The 18,172-nt window shown below is 43.9% G+C and overlaps 1 protein-coding gene across 19 annotated transcripts in view; it reads left to right on the top strand.

Moving 5' to 3' along the window:
• Positions 1 to 18,172, top strand: part of PHF21A (PHD finger protein 21A) — a 240,794-nt gene that overhangs the window by 191,722 nt on the left and 30,900 nt on the right. For 12 of the 19 annotated variants that reach the window (XM_090033022.1, XM_090033033.1, XM_090033020.1 and 9 more), the window contains 4 exons: positions 8,392 to 8,646; positions 11,443 to 11,529; positions 13,231 to 13,527; positions 15,201 to 15,299. In XM_090033022.1, the coding sequence (XP_089889148.1) occupies positions 8,392 to 8,646; positions 11,443 to 11,529; positions 13,231 to 13,527; positions 15,201 to 15,299 (738 nt within the window). The remainder of the gene's footprint in view (positions 1 to 8,391; positions 8,647 to 11,442; positions 11,530 to 13,230; positions 13,528 to 15,200; positions 15,300 to 18,172) is intronic. The other 7 variants (XM_090033023.1, XM_090033038.1, XM_090033036.1 and 4 more) reach the window with 2 other exon arrangements.

Below are 18,172 nucleotides of genomic sequence, written 5' to 3'. Positions count from 1 at the left end.
AAAAATATTGTGTTTACTGGAAAGCATGTTGGATTTAGAATATATTATAGGATTGCAGGTTTTATCCAAGCGTTGACCATAGAAAGAAGTCAGCTTTTAACAAAGAGGAACAATTCCTGATTCTGCAAATGTTATTCCCCATACACAAGCAAGCTCCCACTGAATTCAGGTGAATTTCATATAAGATGTCAGGTTTCCTACGTGGATCTAATTACTGGAATAAGAACGTTCACTTACTGTATAACTAACTGTAGAAGAAATTAAACCAAAAGGCTTTTTGCATATTAGTTTTTCGAGTAAAGTTTGTGTTAGTCTACACCAGGGCTGTCTAACTTCTAAGCTGTTGGTGGCCACATAGCATGCGCCATGGGCCTTTGGGCTGTGAGTCCTCCCTTCCCCTCCCCTGCTGCACTGTACATGTAGGCAGCTCTTTCCTTGCTGCCCTCCAGCACCACAGGCATGAACACCCATCCTCTGCTGCACTGTTTGAACTGGTGAAAGTTGCATTGTGCAGGGAGGCTGCCCCAGTGTTGTGGGCTGTTCCTCGCTGCCCCTCAGGGCAAAGAAGAGAGTGAAAGCTGGAGGAGAGGAAGAGAGCCTGGAGACGACAGCTGCAGCAATGATGGCGTGTGTGGCACCAAGTAAAAGCTCAGGGACTGTACATTAATCCTTTGCCTGTGGCTCACCAATTGAACAGCCCTGGTATACACAGTGATTGATAGGCTATAGTGAAAATTGATCCAGAGAAAATAATTTTATGTTTGAAAATGAGATAGAAAAAAAATTACTTGGGGAAGGCAGAGTTGACCTTTGTATAATGCCTTGTAAATGTACCATAACACAACTTTAGAAATTTCTGAGAGGGATGGAGGTTACCATTTTCCAAAACTCTTTTTCCATACGTAGAGACTAATTCCGTAAAAATAAATCCTGCAGTAATGCACATATATAGGGGGGACTGCAACTATGAGAATGTTTTAGAATAGATTCATAGATTGTAAGGGCCTGGAAGAGACCTTCCAAGATCATCGGGTCCAGCCACCCTGCACTAGTCAGGAAAGACAGCTGGGGTCAGGTGACCCCAGCGAGGTGACCGTCCAATCACCTCTTGAAGCTTTCTAGGGTAAGTGATTGCATCACCTCTGGAGGGAGTTTATTCCACAGTCTAGACACCCTAACTGTGAAGTTTTCCCTAGTGTTAAGCCTGAAAAAGTCTTCCAGGAGTTTGTGGCCATTAGTCCTGGTTTTTCCCAAGGGTGCCTTGGTGGACAGTTGCTTGCCAATCTCTTGATGTGTTCCCCTGATATAGTGGTCAGCTTCTAGCAAGTCCCCTCTCAGCCATCTCTTTTTTAGGCTGAAGAGACCCAAGTCCCTTAGCCTTCCCTCAGTATGGCTTGCCTTGCAAGTCTCTGATCATACGGGTGACTCTTCTCTGAACTCTGAAGCTTTTCCACGTCCTTGTTGAAGTGTGGAGCCCGAAAATGGATACTGTACTCCCGCTGCGGTCTCACCAATGCTGATTAAAGTGGGAAAATCACTTCCTTGGTTTTGCTTGATATGCATTGGTTGATGCATGCCAGAATATTGTTTGCCCTGTTGACTACAGGATTGCACTGATGGCTCATGTTCATACTATGATCTGTTATTACCTCTAGGTCCCTTTCAGTCTTGGTGCTAGTCCACTGAGCCAGTATGCAGGGGATTGTTCGTCCCCAGATGGAACACTTTACACTTCTCAATGTTGACTACATCTGGTTCTGATCTGCCCAGTTTGCCAGCCGTCTAGGTCCACATGTATCTGCAGACTATTTTCAAGCATGACCACACTCCCATAACTTGGTGTCGTCCACAAAGTCGGCCAGTGAGCTCTTCACCCCCACATCCAAATTCTCTCTATATATAAAGGGCGTAGTCCATTTGTCTGTGTGTCTGTCTATCTGTCCATAATGCTCTTGGAACACTCTGATTGTTTGTCTCGGCAACCAGTCACAATGCTTACTGAACCAACCAATCAGAGTACTTGGCACAGACAGACACACAGCTGGATGGATGCAGGGTGGAGGGAGGGTAGTTGCAGGGCTGGATGCAGGGGTGGCGTGTGGCTGGATGCGGAGCAGTGGATGGCAGCCACCACCCACAGCCCTGTTCCAGGGAGGGAAGGGGAGATGGCACTTGGCCAGATGCAGGGTGGTGGCAGTGCAGGCTGGTGGTTGGCAGTGGCGGCTCTTGTATGCAAGCTCCACCCCCTCCTGCTCCTGGGAGGCAGTGGTGGCATGTGGTGCTCTATCCCTTCTGGCCCCCTTTCCCCCTTCCGTCATTGTTGATGGGCAATTTGCTAGCCATTGATAAAGATGTTGAAAAGCACTGGACCAAACATGGACCCCTGAGGGACACCACTGGCCAATTCTCGCCAGGGCGACACAGATCTGGTAATTAGAACTCTCTGGGTCCTACTCTGTAGCCAGCTTCCTACCCACTTAACTCTCGAGCAGTTAAGCCTCTCAATCCTCCAATTTTCCCATGGGAACATCATGGGATACCAGATCAAAGGCCTTTTGGAAGTCTAGGTATACAGTGTTGACCTCCTCTCTCTTATCCGGGCAGCGAGTTACCTGGTCATAGAAGGAGATGAGATTGGTAAGACAAGACCTGCCTGTGATGAAGCCATGCTGGCTGTCATTCAGAATCTTACCTTCTGCAAGCGTATCACACACAGAATCCTGATGAATTTTTCCAAGATTTTCCCTGGGATAGAAGTCAGGCTAATTGGCCTATAGTTCCCTGGGTCCTCCTCTTCTTGAAGACAGGCACAGCATTGACACTCTTCCAGTCTTCAGGGACCTCCCCTGAGTGCCACAAGTTTTAGAAGAGTTTCGCCACAAGTCCCGCGATGACTTCAGCCAGCTCCTTCAGTACTCTCGGATGAAGTTCATGCAGTCCTGCTGACTTACAAATTTCTAGTTTTTCTAACTGATCATGCACCAGCTTAATGTCAACAGTAGGAAGGCAGTCATTCCCACCCTGCCACCATTTTGAACCTTATCTAATATGATTTTCCCCTTAGTCCGGTGAAATACCCAAGCAAAGTAGCCATTCAGGAGTTCGGTGTTCTCCTGAGTGTCAGTAACCAGCTGTCTTGAGTTGTTGAGCAATGGCCCCACACTTCCATTTGTTTTCCTTCTGTTCCCTACATACCTAAAGAAGAACTTGTCCTTGTTTGTCCTTGATTTCTGTTGCTAGTTTAAATTCAGTTGCCACCTTAGCCTTTCTAATTTGCTCCCTACAAGTGCGGGCCGTTGTTGTGTAATCCTCCTTGGGGTCTGTCCTAAGCTTCCATTGTGTGTGCGCCTCTTACTTCCTTTTCAAGAGGACCATGATATTCCTATTGACCCAAGCCTTCTACTACCTTACCTCTGCATGGGAATGGACTTATTTTGTCCTTCGAGGATCATACCCTTGAGGAACTACCACTCTTCATGCATTCCTGTCATCTTTGGCTCCTGGTCCTGCAGCACTTCCCCTACTATTGCCCTGAGCCCACTGAAATTCGCTTTTTTGGAGTCCAAAACTTTGACCCTGATTGCTGATTCGGTTGCCTTGCGACAAACAGCAAACATGATGGTTTAGTGGTTGCTGTCGCCCAGGCTACCTCTATATTCAAGTTGCTCACCAGATTGTCTCCTTTGGCCAAGACCAAGTCTAGGAGAGCGTTACCTCTGGTTGGTCCGTGCACTTCTGGAGTCAGGCAGAGCTCTTCTATACAGGTCAGGAAGCAATGCAACCAATCCGACTTAGCCGAGTGTTCCTCCAAAGAGATGTCTTGGTAATTGAAGTCACCCATGATGACCATGTCCCATGTGCGTGCATCCTCTGCCAGTTCTTGAGAGAACTCCAGATTGAGCTCCTTCTCCTGCTTTGGTGGTCTATAATATACACCAGCAGTTAGGACTCTCTCACCACACCTCCCCCAGCATAGTTTGACCCAGAGGGTTTTGAGCTGCTCTTCTTTGGAGCTGAACATGTTGGCCTCCAAGGAGGTGTACTGCTCCCTCACATAGAGAGACACACCTCCACCTTTTTTCCCTATTTTGGTCCCTTCTGTGCAGGGTGTAGCCCACTATGGCTATGTTCTAATCATGTGAGGAGTCCCACCAGGTCTCCATAATCCCTATGAGATTGTAATGCCCACTGAAGCGTAGGAGGGCTAGCTCCTTTTGCTTATTCCCTTTGCTCCTGGAATTAGTGTACAGGCACCTGAGTCCTCCAGTTGAGACCCTCGATTTCCTATCACGCTGAGGGAGAAACATTCCTTCAGTTCTTGCAATTCTTGTGATTCTCCTAGTGTCCCCAACTTAGGAGCTCACTTACATGTCAGTCCCCAGGCATGCTCCAGTCAGTGTTTCCCCATCCCAGGCGATCTTAGTTTAAAGCCCCAACTAAAAGATTGGCCATCCTGGCCGAGAACAGGACTTACCCTTCCACATTAGGTGGATTCCGTCCCTTCCCAGGAGTCCTCTCTCCCTGAAGTGTGTGCTGTGGTCATAGAAACCGAAGCACCGCTGCTGGACTTGTCAGTTCATTTCTTTGATGCATCCTTCCCTCCTACCACTGGCAATGCGTAGGGGGTGCATGTGGATGCATGTGGCATGGCGGTGCACCTATGAAAGGGGGGTTCGGTGGCACCTGTGGGCCGTTGCCACTCGCCACCCCTGCTGCCAACACTGCCGATGGCATCTGCAGGTGGTCAGTAATCGCCACTGGCCACTGCCGGCGGTGTCTGCAGGTGGTCACCAACCCCTGGTTGATGCTCATCCTGCCCCCCACAACTGCCAGCACCGGCAGCGTCTCTGGGAGCTCCCAGCTTCCCGTCACTGTGCTCCCGCTGCTGCCATGCCCCCCCAGCCTCCCAGGTCACGCGTTGTTCATGCCCCCTAGGTCCATGGCCTGTAACTGGGAGCACAGAAGAAAAGACTACCTGCACCCCTGACCCCTTGAGCCTAGCCCCCAAGACCCTGTAGTTGCTCATAACCCGGTCTGGATTACTTCTGGCCGTGTCATTCGTCCCCATGTGGATGAGGAGTATGGGGTAGTGGCCAGAGGACTGGACGAGCATAGGGATCATCTCTGTGACATCCCGGATGTGGGCCCCAGGGAGGCAGCAGACCTCAGGCTAGGAGGTCTATATGGCAAATGGGTCCTCGCAGAAAGGAGTGCCCCCCACCGCTACCTTCTCTTGGGGGTGTCAGTTCACTGGCTACCCATTTCCTCTGGTGTCTCCATAAGAACCTCCTCATATGTAGTGGGGTGAGGATACCTGTTGTGCAGTGCCAGGGGAGGGGCAGCCCTAGCCCTGCATGTCCTGGAGCCTGAGACGACCATCTTCCAGGTAGCCCCGGGTTGGTCTTTTCTGTCAGCCTTCTTGTTGGCCACCTTTTCCTCTATCTTCTTCTCTTCTCACCCAGAATGTTAGCAAATATCTAGGAATTGTGAGTTTCAAACTAGAAATTGCAACTGTGCAAATACTTAACTGCTTCTAAAGGTGTGCTGATAAAATTGTCACAATGCAACTACAAATGTTCTAAACAAAAATCTGGATAATATTTTCTCTTCCTAATGATTGAGTCTGAGGAGGTCATGTCTAAATAGAGAGGACTATCGAAGAATTCATTGTGAAAGTTAAGTCTATGCAGATGAGTTCTGATGAATCAGAGCAGTAGTTTGAACAAGTTATTCAGCCCATCTCCCTGATAATTCCTTTTTCCTCAGAATAATGGGGGAGTGATTGGGATATAGACTCTCTCAGTAGTTAATCAGGCTGACTCATGCAGCTGCTTGGGATCTGCTTTTCTTTAAATTTGTTTTTAAGTCATTTAGGTAATTATTTATGACATGAAATAAAATAAAAGGAGGAAACTGTAACAGTTATACAGAAGCAGTTTCTCTGGGTACAAAATAGTAAAAGTCTAGAAAAGTAATAAAAAAGAAAATCTAAAACAGTATAGGGAAAAATATATAAACAAACATGTCTCAGGACTTTCATAGGCAGACAGTGGATCACAGTTTATCAGCGGCCTTACTTTCAGCCAGAAAAATTTTATTTGTAAAAGGAATGTTATACATTGTTCTCTGTGTTCCGGGCTTTATATTTGTGATTAATTTTCAAGTCATCCCCTGTGTTGCACAAGTTGAGCTTTTGTTCAAAGTTAAGGAGCCCTCTAGTGAAACTGTCACAAAACTGCTACCTTGCCCTTACAAACACAGAAATGACAGTTGTACTTGGGGAAAAATTTATAAACTGAAGGACAAATTATTCTCCCATTTGAACAGAGTAAACAGGCAATGTAGCATCCTGCAGTTTCTAAAAATCTTCATAAAGCAACAAATCTGCTAAAAAGTCATATTATTATAATGGATGTGGAATCGTGATGTGGAATGCTACTGCTAATGTTGCAATACATAAACTTGAAAAGATTTCAAATATAAATATTCTATCTTTAACTGACAAAATAATATGCAGGAAAGTGGCTGCAGGAAATTCAATCACTTGGCTTTGCTGACTAGATGTTTGCTCCACAGACTCCCAAGATAGAGAACTCTATAGAGTCTTTGTCTTGTATTACATGATTGATTACATTTTTCTTTAAAATGTTTATGGGTGAATGGGGTGCTCATGAAAATGATACTCTGACTGTTACATTTTACTCTGGAACACTTTGTACAATGTGATGTTACAATAGAAAGGCAATGTCTTGCCTTGGAGTGAGTGCAGCAGAGGTCAATAAGGAAGCTTTTGAAACTAAGATAAAGAATTAAATAATTGTGCTTGTTAAGAAAAGGGAAACAAAGTTGTGACAAGGATTGATAACAATTGTAAAATGGAAGGGTCACTTCACTTCAGTGTTATCCAGAGGATGAATTTGATACAAGTTTTTTATATTTGTAAGAGGTTCACCAACTAAAGAATATAATGTAAACTTTAAGAAATTGGAATAGTTACTGATAATAGTTACTGGGGAAAGCTAGATTTGTTTGAAAATAGAGCTAGATTTGCTTCTTGAGAAAGAAAAGAAACAAAAGTTCTAGTGAGGTGGAAATTAAGCAACATAAATCTGGCGTGCCAAGAGCAACAAGGCCTGTGCAGTCCTTGGCCCAGGGTTTGATGACAGAGTGGGTAAGGCATGTTGCTGTGGATCCAAAGATGCATGTTTGAGCCTTGCCTTGGACTTGTGCTGAAGGCCAGCCCCCAGGTGTGAATGGGCACCTGGTCATTTGGGATGAGACGTCCAAGGGAGCTGGACATCCCTCCCTAATGTGCTGTTTTCTTTAAAAACTGGATTTCCTAGGCTTGCACAGACCTTTTGAGCTTAATTCCTGACCCAACATTTCTTTTGTTCTAGGGTACAGTAGCACTTACTGACATCAGGACAAAGGCTTGGTTTCCTTTTTTGTACCAGGAACATTTAATTACTCATTTAAAAAGTCTTAGAAGGTGCAACAGTATACATAGTACATCTGCAGCTTCAGTCACAATTCTTTTAGCTTTCATTTGTCTTGATCTTTTTAGCGCATGCCTGGCTTCATGTTTAGATGCTGCTGCCTTGTTCTCCTCTGAATAATCTTTTTTAAATTCTCCATCTCCCCTTGACAAACATTTCAGTAAAAAGAAACATTTAAAACAGAGGTATTATAGCTATAATCACTTAACTTTTTGATGTTCTGAATTCATAGGCTAGAATGCATGGCATTAAAAAATTCCTGAGTGCTGGCACTAGATGGTCCAAAACCACTGTCTTGAGAGTGCCCCAAAAGCAATCGTGTTGTTCAAGAGCTTGGGACAAGGAAAGCTCCATTCTAGATGAGTGCAGTTTAATTGTTTACTGCCTGCTGGACGAACTAATAGTCAACACTTAAAATCCCTGTGTTCATTTTGCCTGAGGCTGAAAATGAAAATGAGCTTCCTGTAGCATAGAAGCAGTAAAGGGAATTTTCCCCACCAAGTTTATTGTTTTGCTAGTTTCCTTCTGTAGCTTGAACTAGCTAGTTGGCTGCAGTACTTAAGGATGTGCCCAAATAGTTAGCTTGCTCTCTATGTAACTAAAAATAAAAATTGAGATGAGCACATTTAATGTCCAGCTTTGTCCTTAAAGCTGTTTACTAGAGTTTTTTGTGATCGTGCAGGGTTTATCTCCCTCTGGAAAATAGGAAGTAATTTATCTGGTGGTTTGGATCTCAGCTGGTAAGATGGTTAGGCTGTGCCTTTGCTAGATGTAGTCCTTGAACTTTTTCATTTAAAGGGTTGAAATTGACACTTTATTATACTCAAGAATAGGCAACATCCTGTCTCATATGAAGTGTTCCCATTTCTTAAAATGTGTTTTCTATTTCCCTTAGAAGACTGTGACAACAGCTTCTATGATCACCACTAAGACACTACCTCTCGTCTTGAAAGCAGCAACTGCGACCATGCCTGCCTCTGTTGTGGGTCAAAGACCTACCATTGCCATGGTTACAGCTATCAACAACAATCAGAAAGCTGTCCTCAGCACTGATGCACAGAATACACCAGTCAACCTCCAGACAACAAATAAGGTCACTGGTCCAGGAGCCGAGGCAGTCCAAATAGTGGCAAAAAACACAGTTACTTTGGTAAGCTAGAAGAAGCAGACTGTGTGCATGTGAGTGTGTGGCTGTATGCCCCTGCAGAGAGATACAGAGATACGCGTGTTTGCAGAATAGGGCTTCTTAAAGTGAGCAAGGTGGCTCTGCACCATGAGGGGACAAATGGGCTCTTACACATACGGACTGGCAGTACTACAGAGTGGTTTTATGAGGCTTAATCAGTTAATATTTTTTAAATGCTTTGAGATTCTAGAGGAAAGGTATTTATTATTTATGTGTGTTGCTATTGCTTTTGTTACTCAATTGAATTAAGTGACTGTAGTCATGGTCAGCCTTTGTGTAAAGGTTGTTCCGGAGGGGGCGGGGGTGGTGGATGAAAAATAGTACGAGTTCTCACTACCTAGCCTGCAGTACCGTATTCTGCCAAAATGGTTCCGGTTTTGGAAACTTTGTGGCCTTTCTCTGGTTAATTAGTGTGAATTCTCATCTTACCTGAAGAGTCAGTCTTTATTTACCTTTGCTCCCTGAACTCTCCATAGGTGTATGATATACCATTATTTCCTTTGCTTCCAGGGCTTTATAAACCACTTACCCCTACCTAGATTCTACCATTGGAAGCCTGTATTATGTCAGGTGTCCCACTTTCTTAGATTGATTGTCAGGCACTAAGCAACTAATCAGCTACACAGAATTTGGTTAAAGTTTTGAAAAATTATAACTTGGAATGGGCTATGTATAGGGGCTTCTGAGTCTGAAGACATAGTGATTGAAAAGAAGAATTACAGCAGAACTATCTTGAGTAAAAGCCAATCCAATGTTGCACCAAAAATCAGTCCAAATTTTAGTTTACATTTCCCTTTCTGAAAGCAAATTATTAGTGTGTTGCTTTGTAAAAAGGCATTTTGGGTGGAGAAACCTGTTAAAATGGAGTCTGCCCCACCATTCCCACTCACATGGCTATCGCTAAGAAAAATTAATACATCTCTAACTCTGCCCAGTCCCTGCTCTATAACTTACCAATGTCCATGCAGTTGACTCTTTTAATAGTCATTTGTGACTTGTATTTCTGTATAGTCCATCAGGAGCTTGGTGAACAACTGTTCACTAGGGCACCCCTGGGGAAGACCAGGACCAATGGACGCAAACTCCTAGAAGGCCACTTCAGGCTTAATACCAAGAAAAACTCCTTCATAGTCATGGTGTCCAGATTGTGGAATAAACTCCCTCCAGAGGTGGTGCAGTCACCTACCCTGGTAGTTTTCAAGAGAAGACTAGACAGTCACCTCGCTTGGGTCACATAACCCCAGTTGTATTTCTGCCTAGAATGAGGGGGCTGGACCCGATGATCTGTGAGGTCCCTTCCAGCCCCCAACAATCTATGAATCTATTTTCTATCATCAAGCTTCTCATTTACTGAAGTATTATTTAAGCCTTATCGAAATTTGCAGAGTAAGTGCTGGTATTAGTTTTATGTGGATGAACAAAAGTACAGAGAGGTGCAAGCCAACATTTTAATATGTTCTCTAAGGCCCCTGGTACATGTTATATTTATGGTGAGAAAAACAGGTTAATCACACCACAGATAATAGTGCTACACATTCAGCTGATTTACAGTGCCATAAAGTGACAAAACAGCCACAAAGATACTCCACAAACATGTAGAATATCTTTGTTACTGGTTTATATAGTGCCATAAATTGAATGTTTAGCATGTCCCCATGCCAATGTTAACAATCACCTGACTTTCAACATTGGCATCAGGGTCAGCATTGAGATTGGGACAGCCCTGGTCCCAATCCTAGAAATGGCATGCTGGGCGAGCTAGTTGCAAAGTCCCCCCTCACTCCCCCAGCGCTTTCCAGAACCTTGCAACCCAGCGGTCTTACCTGCCTGCAGGAAAGCAAGGCACTTTAAAATGCTGGATTATGGGAAGTCTTGGCAAGTTAAAAGCTTCACCTGTAGCCTCTCTGGGCTGCATGCATGGGTTTCAAAGGTCCTGGCATACTGGAATCAGGGATTCTCCCTGATCTTCAATCCCAAGTCATACCTCCTCTCATGTATGTGTAGCATGGCAAGAGATGTTATTGTTGAGATCAGGGATCAGATACCATCAAGCCATTAAATGAACATCTTCCAGTGCCTTAAATTCAGGTATGTTCAAAGGGACTTTAGAAGTGAACTGTTTTTTAAAGGTGTTGGGCTGCAGCATCATCCATTGACTTCAGAAAACCAGGCCCTTCATCAGTCAAGTTTGGTAATAGTTTTGAAAATTCAAGACTAAGTTATGTATCCATGGTCCCACATTGCGTCATTAACTGTGCTAGAAATGGAAGACAGGAGTTCTTGCTCCCAGACTTTCTAACTAGTAGAGACACTGTTTCACTCTTCTCAGTGCATAGGATGTGACTCAGTGTCTCGGTGTTCCATATAATAGGACAAGGATGCTTTGATCATGTGAAGGTCCATTTGGCTGGGCAAATCTGGTTTTACTTTCTGTCTTCTGTGAAGGTAATTTTGACTTTTAAGACAAATGTGAGTGTTCATTACCTTCAAAGGAAATTGTTCTGGATTGCAGAAACTACTGTGATGAAACTACATTTAGATGAAACAAAAGGATGATTAGCTTTGGTTTGCAATCTTGGGTATGTGGGAAACAAAGTGCAGTGCCAAGCTGTTGGTAATAGGGTTCTAAGGCAGAAACTTGAGAGTTTGTTTACAATGGGGAAAACCAGCCTAAACTGAAAAGCATCGGGATTGAAAATACACTTGGTATGTTTGGGTTTGATGAGGGACATCAAATTTAACTTTCCTCTCTTTGTATAGCAGGTTCAGGCTACACCTCAGCCCATAAAAGTGCCGCAGTTCATTCCTCCTCCCAGACTCACTCCTCGTCCAAATTTTCTTCCGCAGGTGAGTATACCAGGAATGAGCAAGATGGGATGGAAGTTGGCTCATATTGTAAATAGATGTATTCTCTTCGCTTCATAGATACAAACTGTGAAATGAACTTACTGGGTGTGTAGGAGCAGACTCAGCACCCAGGACTTCTGAATCTCTATGTTGTTAATTCTCAGTACTCAAGAGCTAAAGAGAAAACAGCAGAAATCTTTACTGCAGCTCCCAACCTCTAAGCCAGGGGTGCACTATTCAAATGTTACAGAGGGCCACTTACAAGAGAGTATTCTGCAATAGAAGGCCCCCAGACACATATGCAGTTTTTACTTGCTTGTTCTGATAAGACCCTTGTGGGCCACATGTAGTCTGTTGAACATAGACTGTGCACTTCTCTCTAAGAAATTTGCTTTTGAATATAATGCTGTATTTACTCAATTCCAATACAAGGTTTTCCCCACATTTAATATAGGGGAAAAAAGCCCCTGGTCTTGGAATCAAGTGTGAGGCAGCACAAGGAGTATGCAGCAGCTGCTGTGGTTCTGGATCCAGCTCCAGCTCCTACCCTGACTCCAGGTTGGGGCTGGAGTTGCAGCTGCTGTCAGTCTGTCACCCATCTCCTTCCTCCCTCCCCACTCGGCCCCCCCCCAGCCACCTCTGCACCCTCTGACTCTCCCCCTGCTTCTTTCCCTGCCTACAACCCCTCCTTATTATTGCTCAGGTGCCAACAGGCTCCATCCTGGAGCATGGGAGCATGGCCTCAGCCCAGCCCTGTAGTAGTGATGTGTAGCTGACATCACTGCTATAGGACCAGGCTTCATGCCCCAGGTTGGAGTGCAGATGGAGCCTGCCAGTGCCAGAGAAAGGGGAAGCAGAGGGGGCAGAAGTGGCCGGCGGGGACAAGGGGTAAAGGCTGCAGAGGGGAAGATGGGGAGGGGGGCAGAAGTGTCACAGTGGGGGGAAATAAGACAAGAGGCCGTAGGCTGCAGGGGGTGCAGGCACAACAGGGGGCAAGAGGGGGATGGCAGACAAGCAGTGGGGGCAGTCAAGAAGGAGAAAGGAGCAAGTGTCAGTATGGTTGTTTTCACGCGTAGGGACTTTGATATCTTTAATTAAAGGGCATAGTATTATGCACTGTTTGTCATCTAGTAGAATGGGTTATACTGTGGTAAAGGTGGCACCATATTTTTGTGTTGCACATGGAGTTGACATGTACTGTGATTTACTGGACATCGTGATATACTGGACATTTTTGCAGGCTTTGTTTTAACTGGTGAATCTTCTGACCATGTATTTGATCTACTAGTCAGTGTAAAAATATTGTACAATGTTGAACTTTAAATGTAAAGCTCTCTACATGCTTTCAAAACGGAGTGCCTAAATTTTTCTTCCAGAAATTGCATAAAGATCTGATTTGTTCACAAAACCAAAAAGTAGATTTAGACATGCAAAAGAGTTGGCAATAAGCATGCAAAATAGGCATTAATGTATTCAAATGCATGTTTTCAGGGCCATGACTTTATGTGAATGTGTTATGAATTAGTTTTATGGAAGCAGTTTTGAAGATGTGGCTCTTTATTGTCATTCCATACTTATGACACTATGTTAAAAGTTATGGCAATTTTGCAGATAAAAGACAAGCTGAATTGAAAGATTTAAAGATGCTACTTTAATTGAATTCCTTTAAAACGTATTCTGAAAATATATTTTTTCTTGCAGGTTCGACCTAAGCCAGTTGCCCAGAATAACATTCCTATTGCCCCAGCACCACCTCCAATGCTTGCAGCTCCTCAGCTTATTCAGAGGCCTGTGATGCTGACAACAAAGTTCACACCCACCTCCTTACCCAACTCACAGAACTCAATACACCCAGTTCGTGTTGTTAATGGGCAGACAGCAACCATAGCCAAAACTTTCCCCATGGCACAGCTCACCAGCATTGTAATAGCAGCGCCAGGTACCAGGCTTGCTGGACCTCAGACTGTACAGATCAGCAAACCAAACCTTGAAAAACAGGTATAAATGGGGAGAATGTCTGCTAAATGCCTGCCTTTGTGGATTTGGGCTGAAAGTGTGGTGTTTTTAACATAGCCTATTTGAATTGTTACAAAACCGGTTGTTTTTTTTACTGTTCACCATTTTATTGTCCCAGCTGTGAAAGTTGCATTTCTGACTTGTGTCTACATCTTTGATGATGTCTACAACACAGATAAGAATAAACAAAAAACACTGTTTATTTGAGGTCCTTTTTGAAAAGCATGGGAGGGGGAGGGGAAATTTAGTTATAAAAATCTGTCTAAATATTTTATAAACAATGGAGAGAAAATAAAAACTACCCCAATGCAGGCATTTTTGCTTTGTTGGTGCCTGTTGATTCATCTGTATGATTTTTCCTTTAAATCACAGGGAGACAAAATGATTATAGCTCACTTCTTAAGATTGGTCAAGTCTCCCATCACTGGTTTTTGGTTAAATGGGTAGGATAGATGCTTCCAAAATAATTGTTTTAGATATTTATTTATTTCTTTTCTCTCCAGGAAAGTGTAAAAAGAAGAGTCCTGCAAATATTATAAAACTTCAAACAACATGATGCAATTGGGTCACATTTGCAAACTCTTCCCAGTTCAGTTCAGGCAAAACAATCTTTGGCTTTACTTCAAGACTCCTTCATGTAGATTAATATATCTTGGAGTTGTCAGGCATGTGTTGAGACTGAAAATCTAATGCGTGAAAGATGTATTGTCAGCTCACTTTTGTTCTTAAATTCATAGGGATAAATTGTTGCATATCTTGTGAGGCAGGTTTACAATCTGTGCTTGGTAGCAATGCATGCCTATTACTTATGAACTGAATAGAAACCTGTGCTGCATTTCCACAATGCTGCATCTTTGATACTGATGTTTTTTGATGTCAGTGTCGTTTTTTTTCTCCAAAGGAATACTTGACAGTTCAGGACAACTTTGAAAAGCATAAAGAATAAATAAGATAATTTAATTAGCTATATGCAGTCTTTCTGTACAACTTCCTCATTCTTAATGAATAAGAATGTTTACAGGAAACAGAATTTGTACCACTTCAGAATTCATCTTCTTACTCTTAGTTTGTGACATCATAGAAATGCCACACACTGAGGGTCATCATGCAGGTCATTATGATGTTGAGAGCAATGGATTCTGACTTCCAGGAAGAACTGAACCACAGGAACATCTGAGCTCTTACGAGTCACAGAGCCAGTTTTCAGGCAAACAGTACTCATAATGAAGAATGAGGGGGAAGAAATACAGAATGTATGTACCATTCAGAATAGTTTCTAGACAGGCCTTTAATGGAATGATTTTCCATAAGGTATCAGTTGCTCTGTAATCACTCCACTACCCATGCAGCTTTATAAATATTTCTGCCAATGTGGTTAACTGCAGAGATGACCTCTATTACTTATGTGGTTACTTGATTGGGTTGCCTGAGTAGCTGTGATTCTGCATTTTCTTGGTTTGGGGCCTGTTTCATTTCATTGTTAAAGCAGGGTTTGTTGTTTAAATTTTGTCTCACCTCCTCAGATTCTCAAGAAAATCTCATTTATGTACTGCCAGGTTTCAACTTTTTCCCCCAATAATTCTTCTAAACTGAAAGTACTTACTTTCCTAACTAAGAGGTATTCTTCATATGGAGTTGTACTTGTTCCTTTTCAGACTATTAAGCCCCATGTGGAAGCAGAAGAGAAACAAACAGAAAATCGTACAGTTACTCCACCTGCTGCACCCAAGCCAAAACGAGAAGAAAATCCACAGGTATCAGAGCAAAAAAGCGTTTTCTTTTTCTAGGATAAACAAGATGTCCTATTTTTCAAAAACTACTGTATACTAGGAGAAACTATGGGGATGCATCTACTGGTTTCGTCGTTATCCCTCTGGCCATATATTTATACTTCCTTTCTCTCTGACATGTTTTTTTTTTCCTTTCCCCCTTTCAAGACTTCTTCATTTTACTTACAGTGTTCTTACTGGACAAGACTAGGTAATAAGGCTGGGGGGATATTGTATTTATATGCAAACAGTGCATTGATGGTTTTTTTCAGAACTGAAATAATTTGGGACTCAGATTTTACTGTTTAGAAGTTTTCCCAGCCACATCAGGAAGCTTGTAGCACCACTAGAGATTTTCCACCCCTTTGAGATCTCAGACTTGTGGAATCATTTACCATGTTGGAAAATGATTTTTACTTTGCACTATAAGCTTTTACTGCCTTGATACTTTTATTCTAATGAGCAGAAAAAAATAATCATCTCTGCCCTAGAGCTTGTCTTGTTTCTATGTTATCTGATGTTGGGACAGACGAGGTATGAACTTTTTTATCCCAACTTTTATCCAGAACGTCTGAACCCTTTTCTAGAATAGACGTTGCTTAAAGCCTACCTATGATACAAAATATTGGGCCTGGTTACAGTATGGTTAAAATATGTAATACAGGTGGTTTAGAACTGTGTCAGAACCAGGTCCACTAACTGAGCTCTTTTTTGTAGTGTAGATGGATTTGTAGTGACCATTAGTTTACCTTTAAATATTGCAACTGCCGATTCACATTCTTGGCTAAATATGCACTTTCTACACTGAAGCTGGAATCCCTTAAAAACATTTGACCATTAAAAAGCTGCAGATTAGAATTGAAGTTCCTAGGATCTGTGGTCCTGAATATTTTCATTTCCTTCCAGCTGCTTGAACAAAGGAGTTAGTTGTCTCTATTCTACATATTTGTTTCTCTAAGCCATTGGTTTTGCCTTCTTCATCAAAATCTTTGCAGATAGTCTTTTTAGTTATTTTTTTTTAAATCTGACTAAAATAGGTGAATGTGTTAGATATAGTAATAAATATATAGTAGAACATGAAGTATTTTTGCTGGGTTCTGTTATTTCCTTTTCTGTCAGTGTCATGTTATGTCAATTTCTGTAATAGAGATATGACCAAAATTTTAAAATAACCAAAGAAGTTCAAATAGTGCTCATCTGTTAGTGGAAAAGTATTGGCTTCGCTCTTACTATCTAAAGTTCCTTGGGATGGGTTACTTTTCATGGTGGTGGTGAGTTCTTGTGCTGTTTCCATGTCCACCTCTCTTCCATACTAGCAAGACTGAATTCTTCCCCTTCACACAATACTCCACATCTTTCCTAGTAAAAGAGATGTTGAACACTTCTGAAACTGAATTAGGTTCCTTTTGTCCTAACGGACAAGCTGAAGCTCACATCCACCTGACCACCTGAACTGAGAGGATACAGAAACTAAGAAGGAAAAAATGTATTGCTGTCCCTTTCCTTACCATTCACCTAATGGTCACTCAAGCCTTGTTGCTGGGTCTGGAAGCTCAGATCCAAAGGTTTGGGTAGTAATCAAAAAAGGCTTTAAAGCCACAAGAGGTTTGAAAAGAAGCTGCTTCTTTCTTAGTGAAGACAGGTCTTTTAGATAGACAGGTGAGGTTCCAAGGAATTATTCCTTCTTGCCGTTATCTAGCAAAAGGGCAGGCAGTTACTTTGTCCGGAGGGCCACCTAGGGAGTTTGTCATGGGCTGGGTCACCAACCCCTCCTCCCCTGCCTGCAACAGCTCACCAAAGCTCCCTAAGTGGTCCCCGTGCAAGGCTGGGTGGTTGGGATGGGGCCACAGGTGGGTGGGGGCGACATCCAGGAGCAGGACAGGTGTGGGGGATGGGGATGGGATCTTGGCAGTGAAAGCACAGGGCTGGGGCAGAGCCATGCTCAGGGCTGGGGCCCAGGGCAGAGCCATGATCCATTGCCCTGTGACAGGTGCTGGTTCTGTGGGCAGGGGTGTGCAGGGAGAGGATTGTTGTCTCTGCCTTGGGTTCATTCCCCACCCTATCACCACCCAGCAATCCCAGGGTCTCCATGGAGACCAGCTGGGACCTGGACATGCTGGCTGCATGGCCAGGCAGATGGGATGGAACTGTAGCTGTGTGGGGAGCTGCATCTAGGAGTGGGAGGTGGGCAGGGCTGAAGATCAGGGTCAGGGAGCCCAGGGTAAAGCCGCAATCCACCCCCCACATGTTCCTGCCTGTGGAACTGGTGCCCCTCACAGGGACGTGCAGGGAGCAGATCGTGGCTCTGCCCTGGGTCCTAACCTCACACTGTCACTGCCCCATGATCCCAGCCATACCCACCTATCCTGCTTCTGGACATAGCTCCCCATCTATCTGCAGCCCCATCACATCCACCCAGCCATGCACCCCACCCACTCAGGTCCTGTCCCCACCCATGGATGTGAGGTGGATAGGCCAGGGTAGCAGGGCTTGGACCAGCGCTGGAAGCTACTGCTGGAGATGCTGGGAAATGAAGTCTGGCCATTGTGCCACCCTGCTGCACACCTGGAGGGAGGGGATGGTACTGGTCACATATGCCATGGCCTGGGCTGCCCCCCCTGGGCCAGATGGGGCCAAAGGACCTGCTGCAGGCCAGACAAAATGCCTTGGCGGGCCAGATCTGGCTGTATTTTGCCCACCCCTAATCTAGCATCTTGATTGCTTCACCAAAACCAGGGAATAACTCGCTATTACATTCTGGAATACCTGAGACATAACTGAAATCTGATATCAAAGCATCTCTGGTGTCAATTTCACTGCCCCTTGGATGGGGTTGGAAGCTTCCTCCAAAAGGTCTC

Source organism: Crocodylus siamensis, chromosome 2, assembly GCF_052110815.1.
Source record: "Crocodylus siamensis isolate JL-2025a chromosome 2, ASM5211081v1, whole genome shotgun sequence".
In the NCBI taxonomy this organism is placed as follows: domain Eukaryota; kingdom Metazoa; phylum Chordata; order Crocodylia; family Crocodylidae; genus Crocodylus; species Crocodylus siamensis.
The sequence above is the reverse complement of the archived record's forward strand: the minus strand, read 5'-3'. Positions and strand labels throughout refer to the sequence as shown.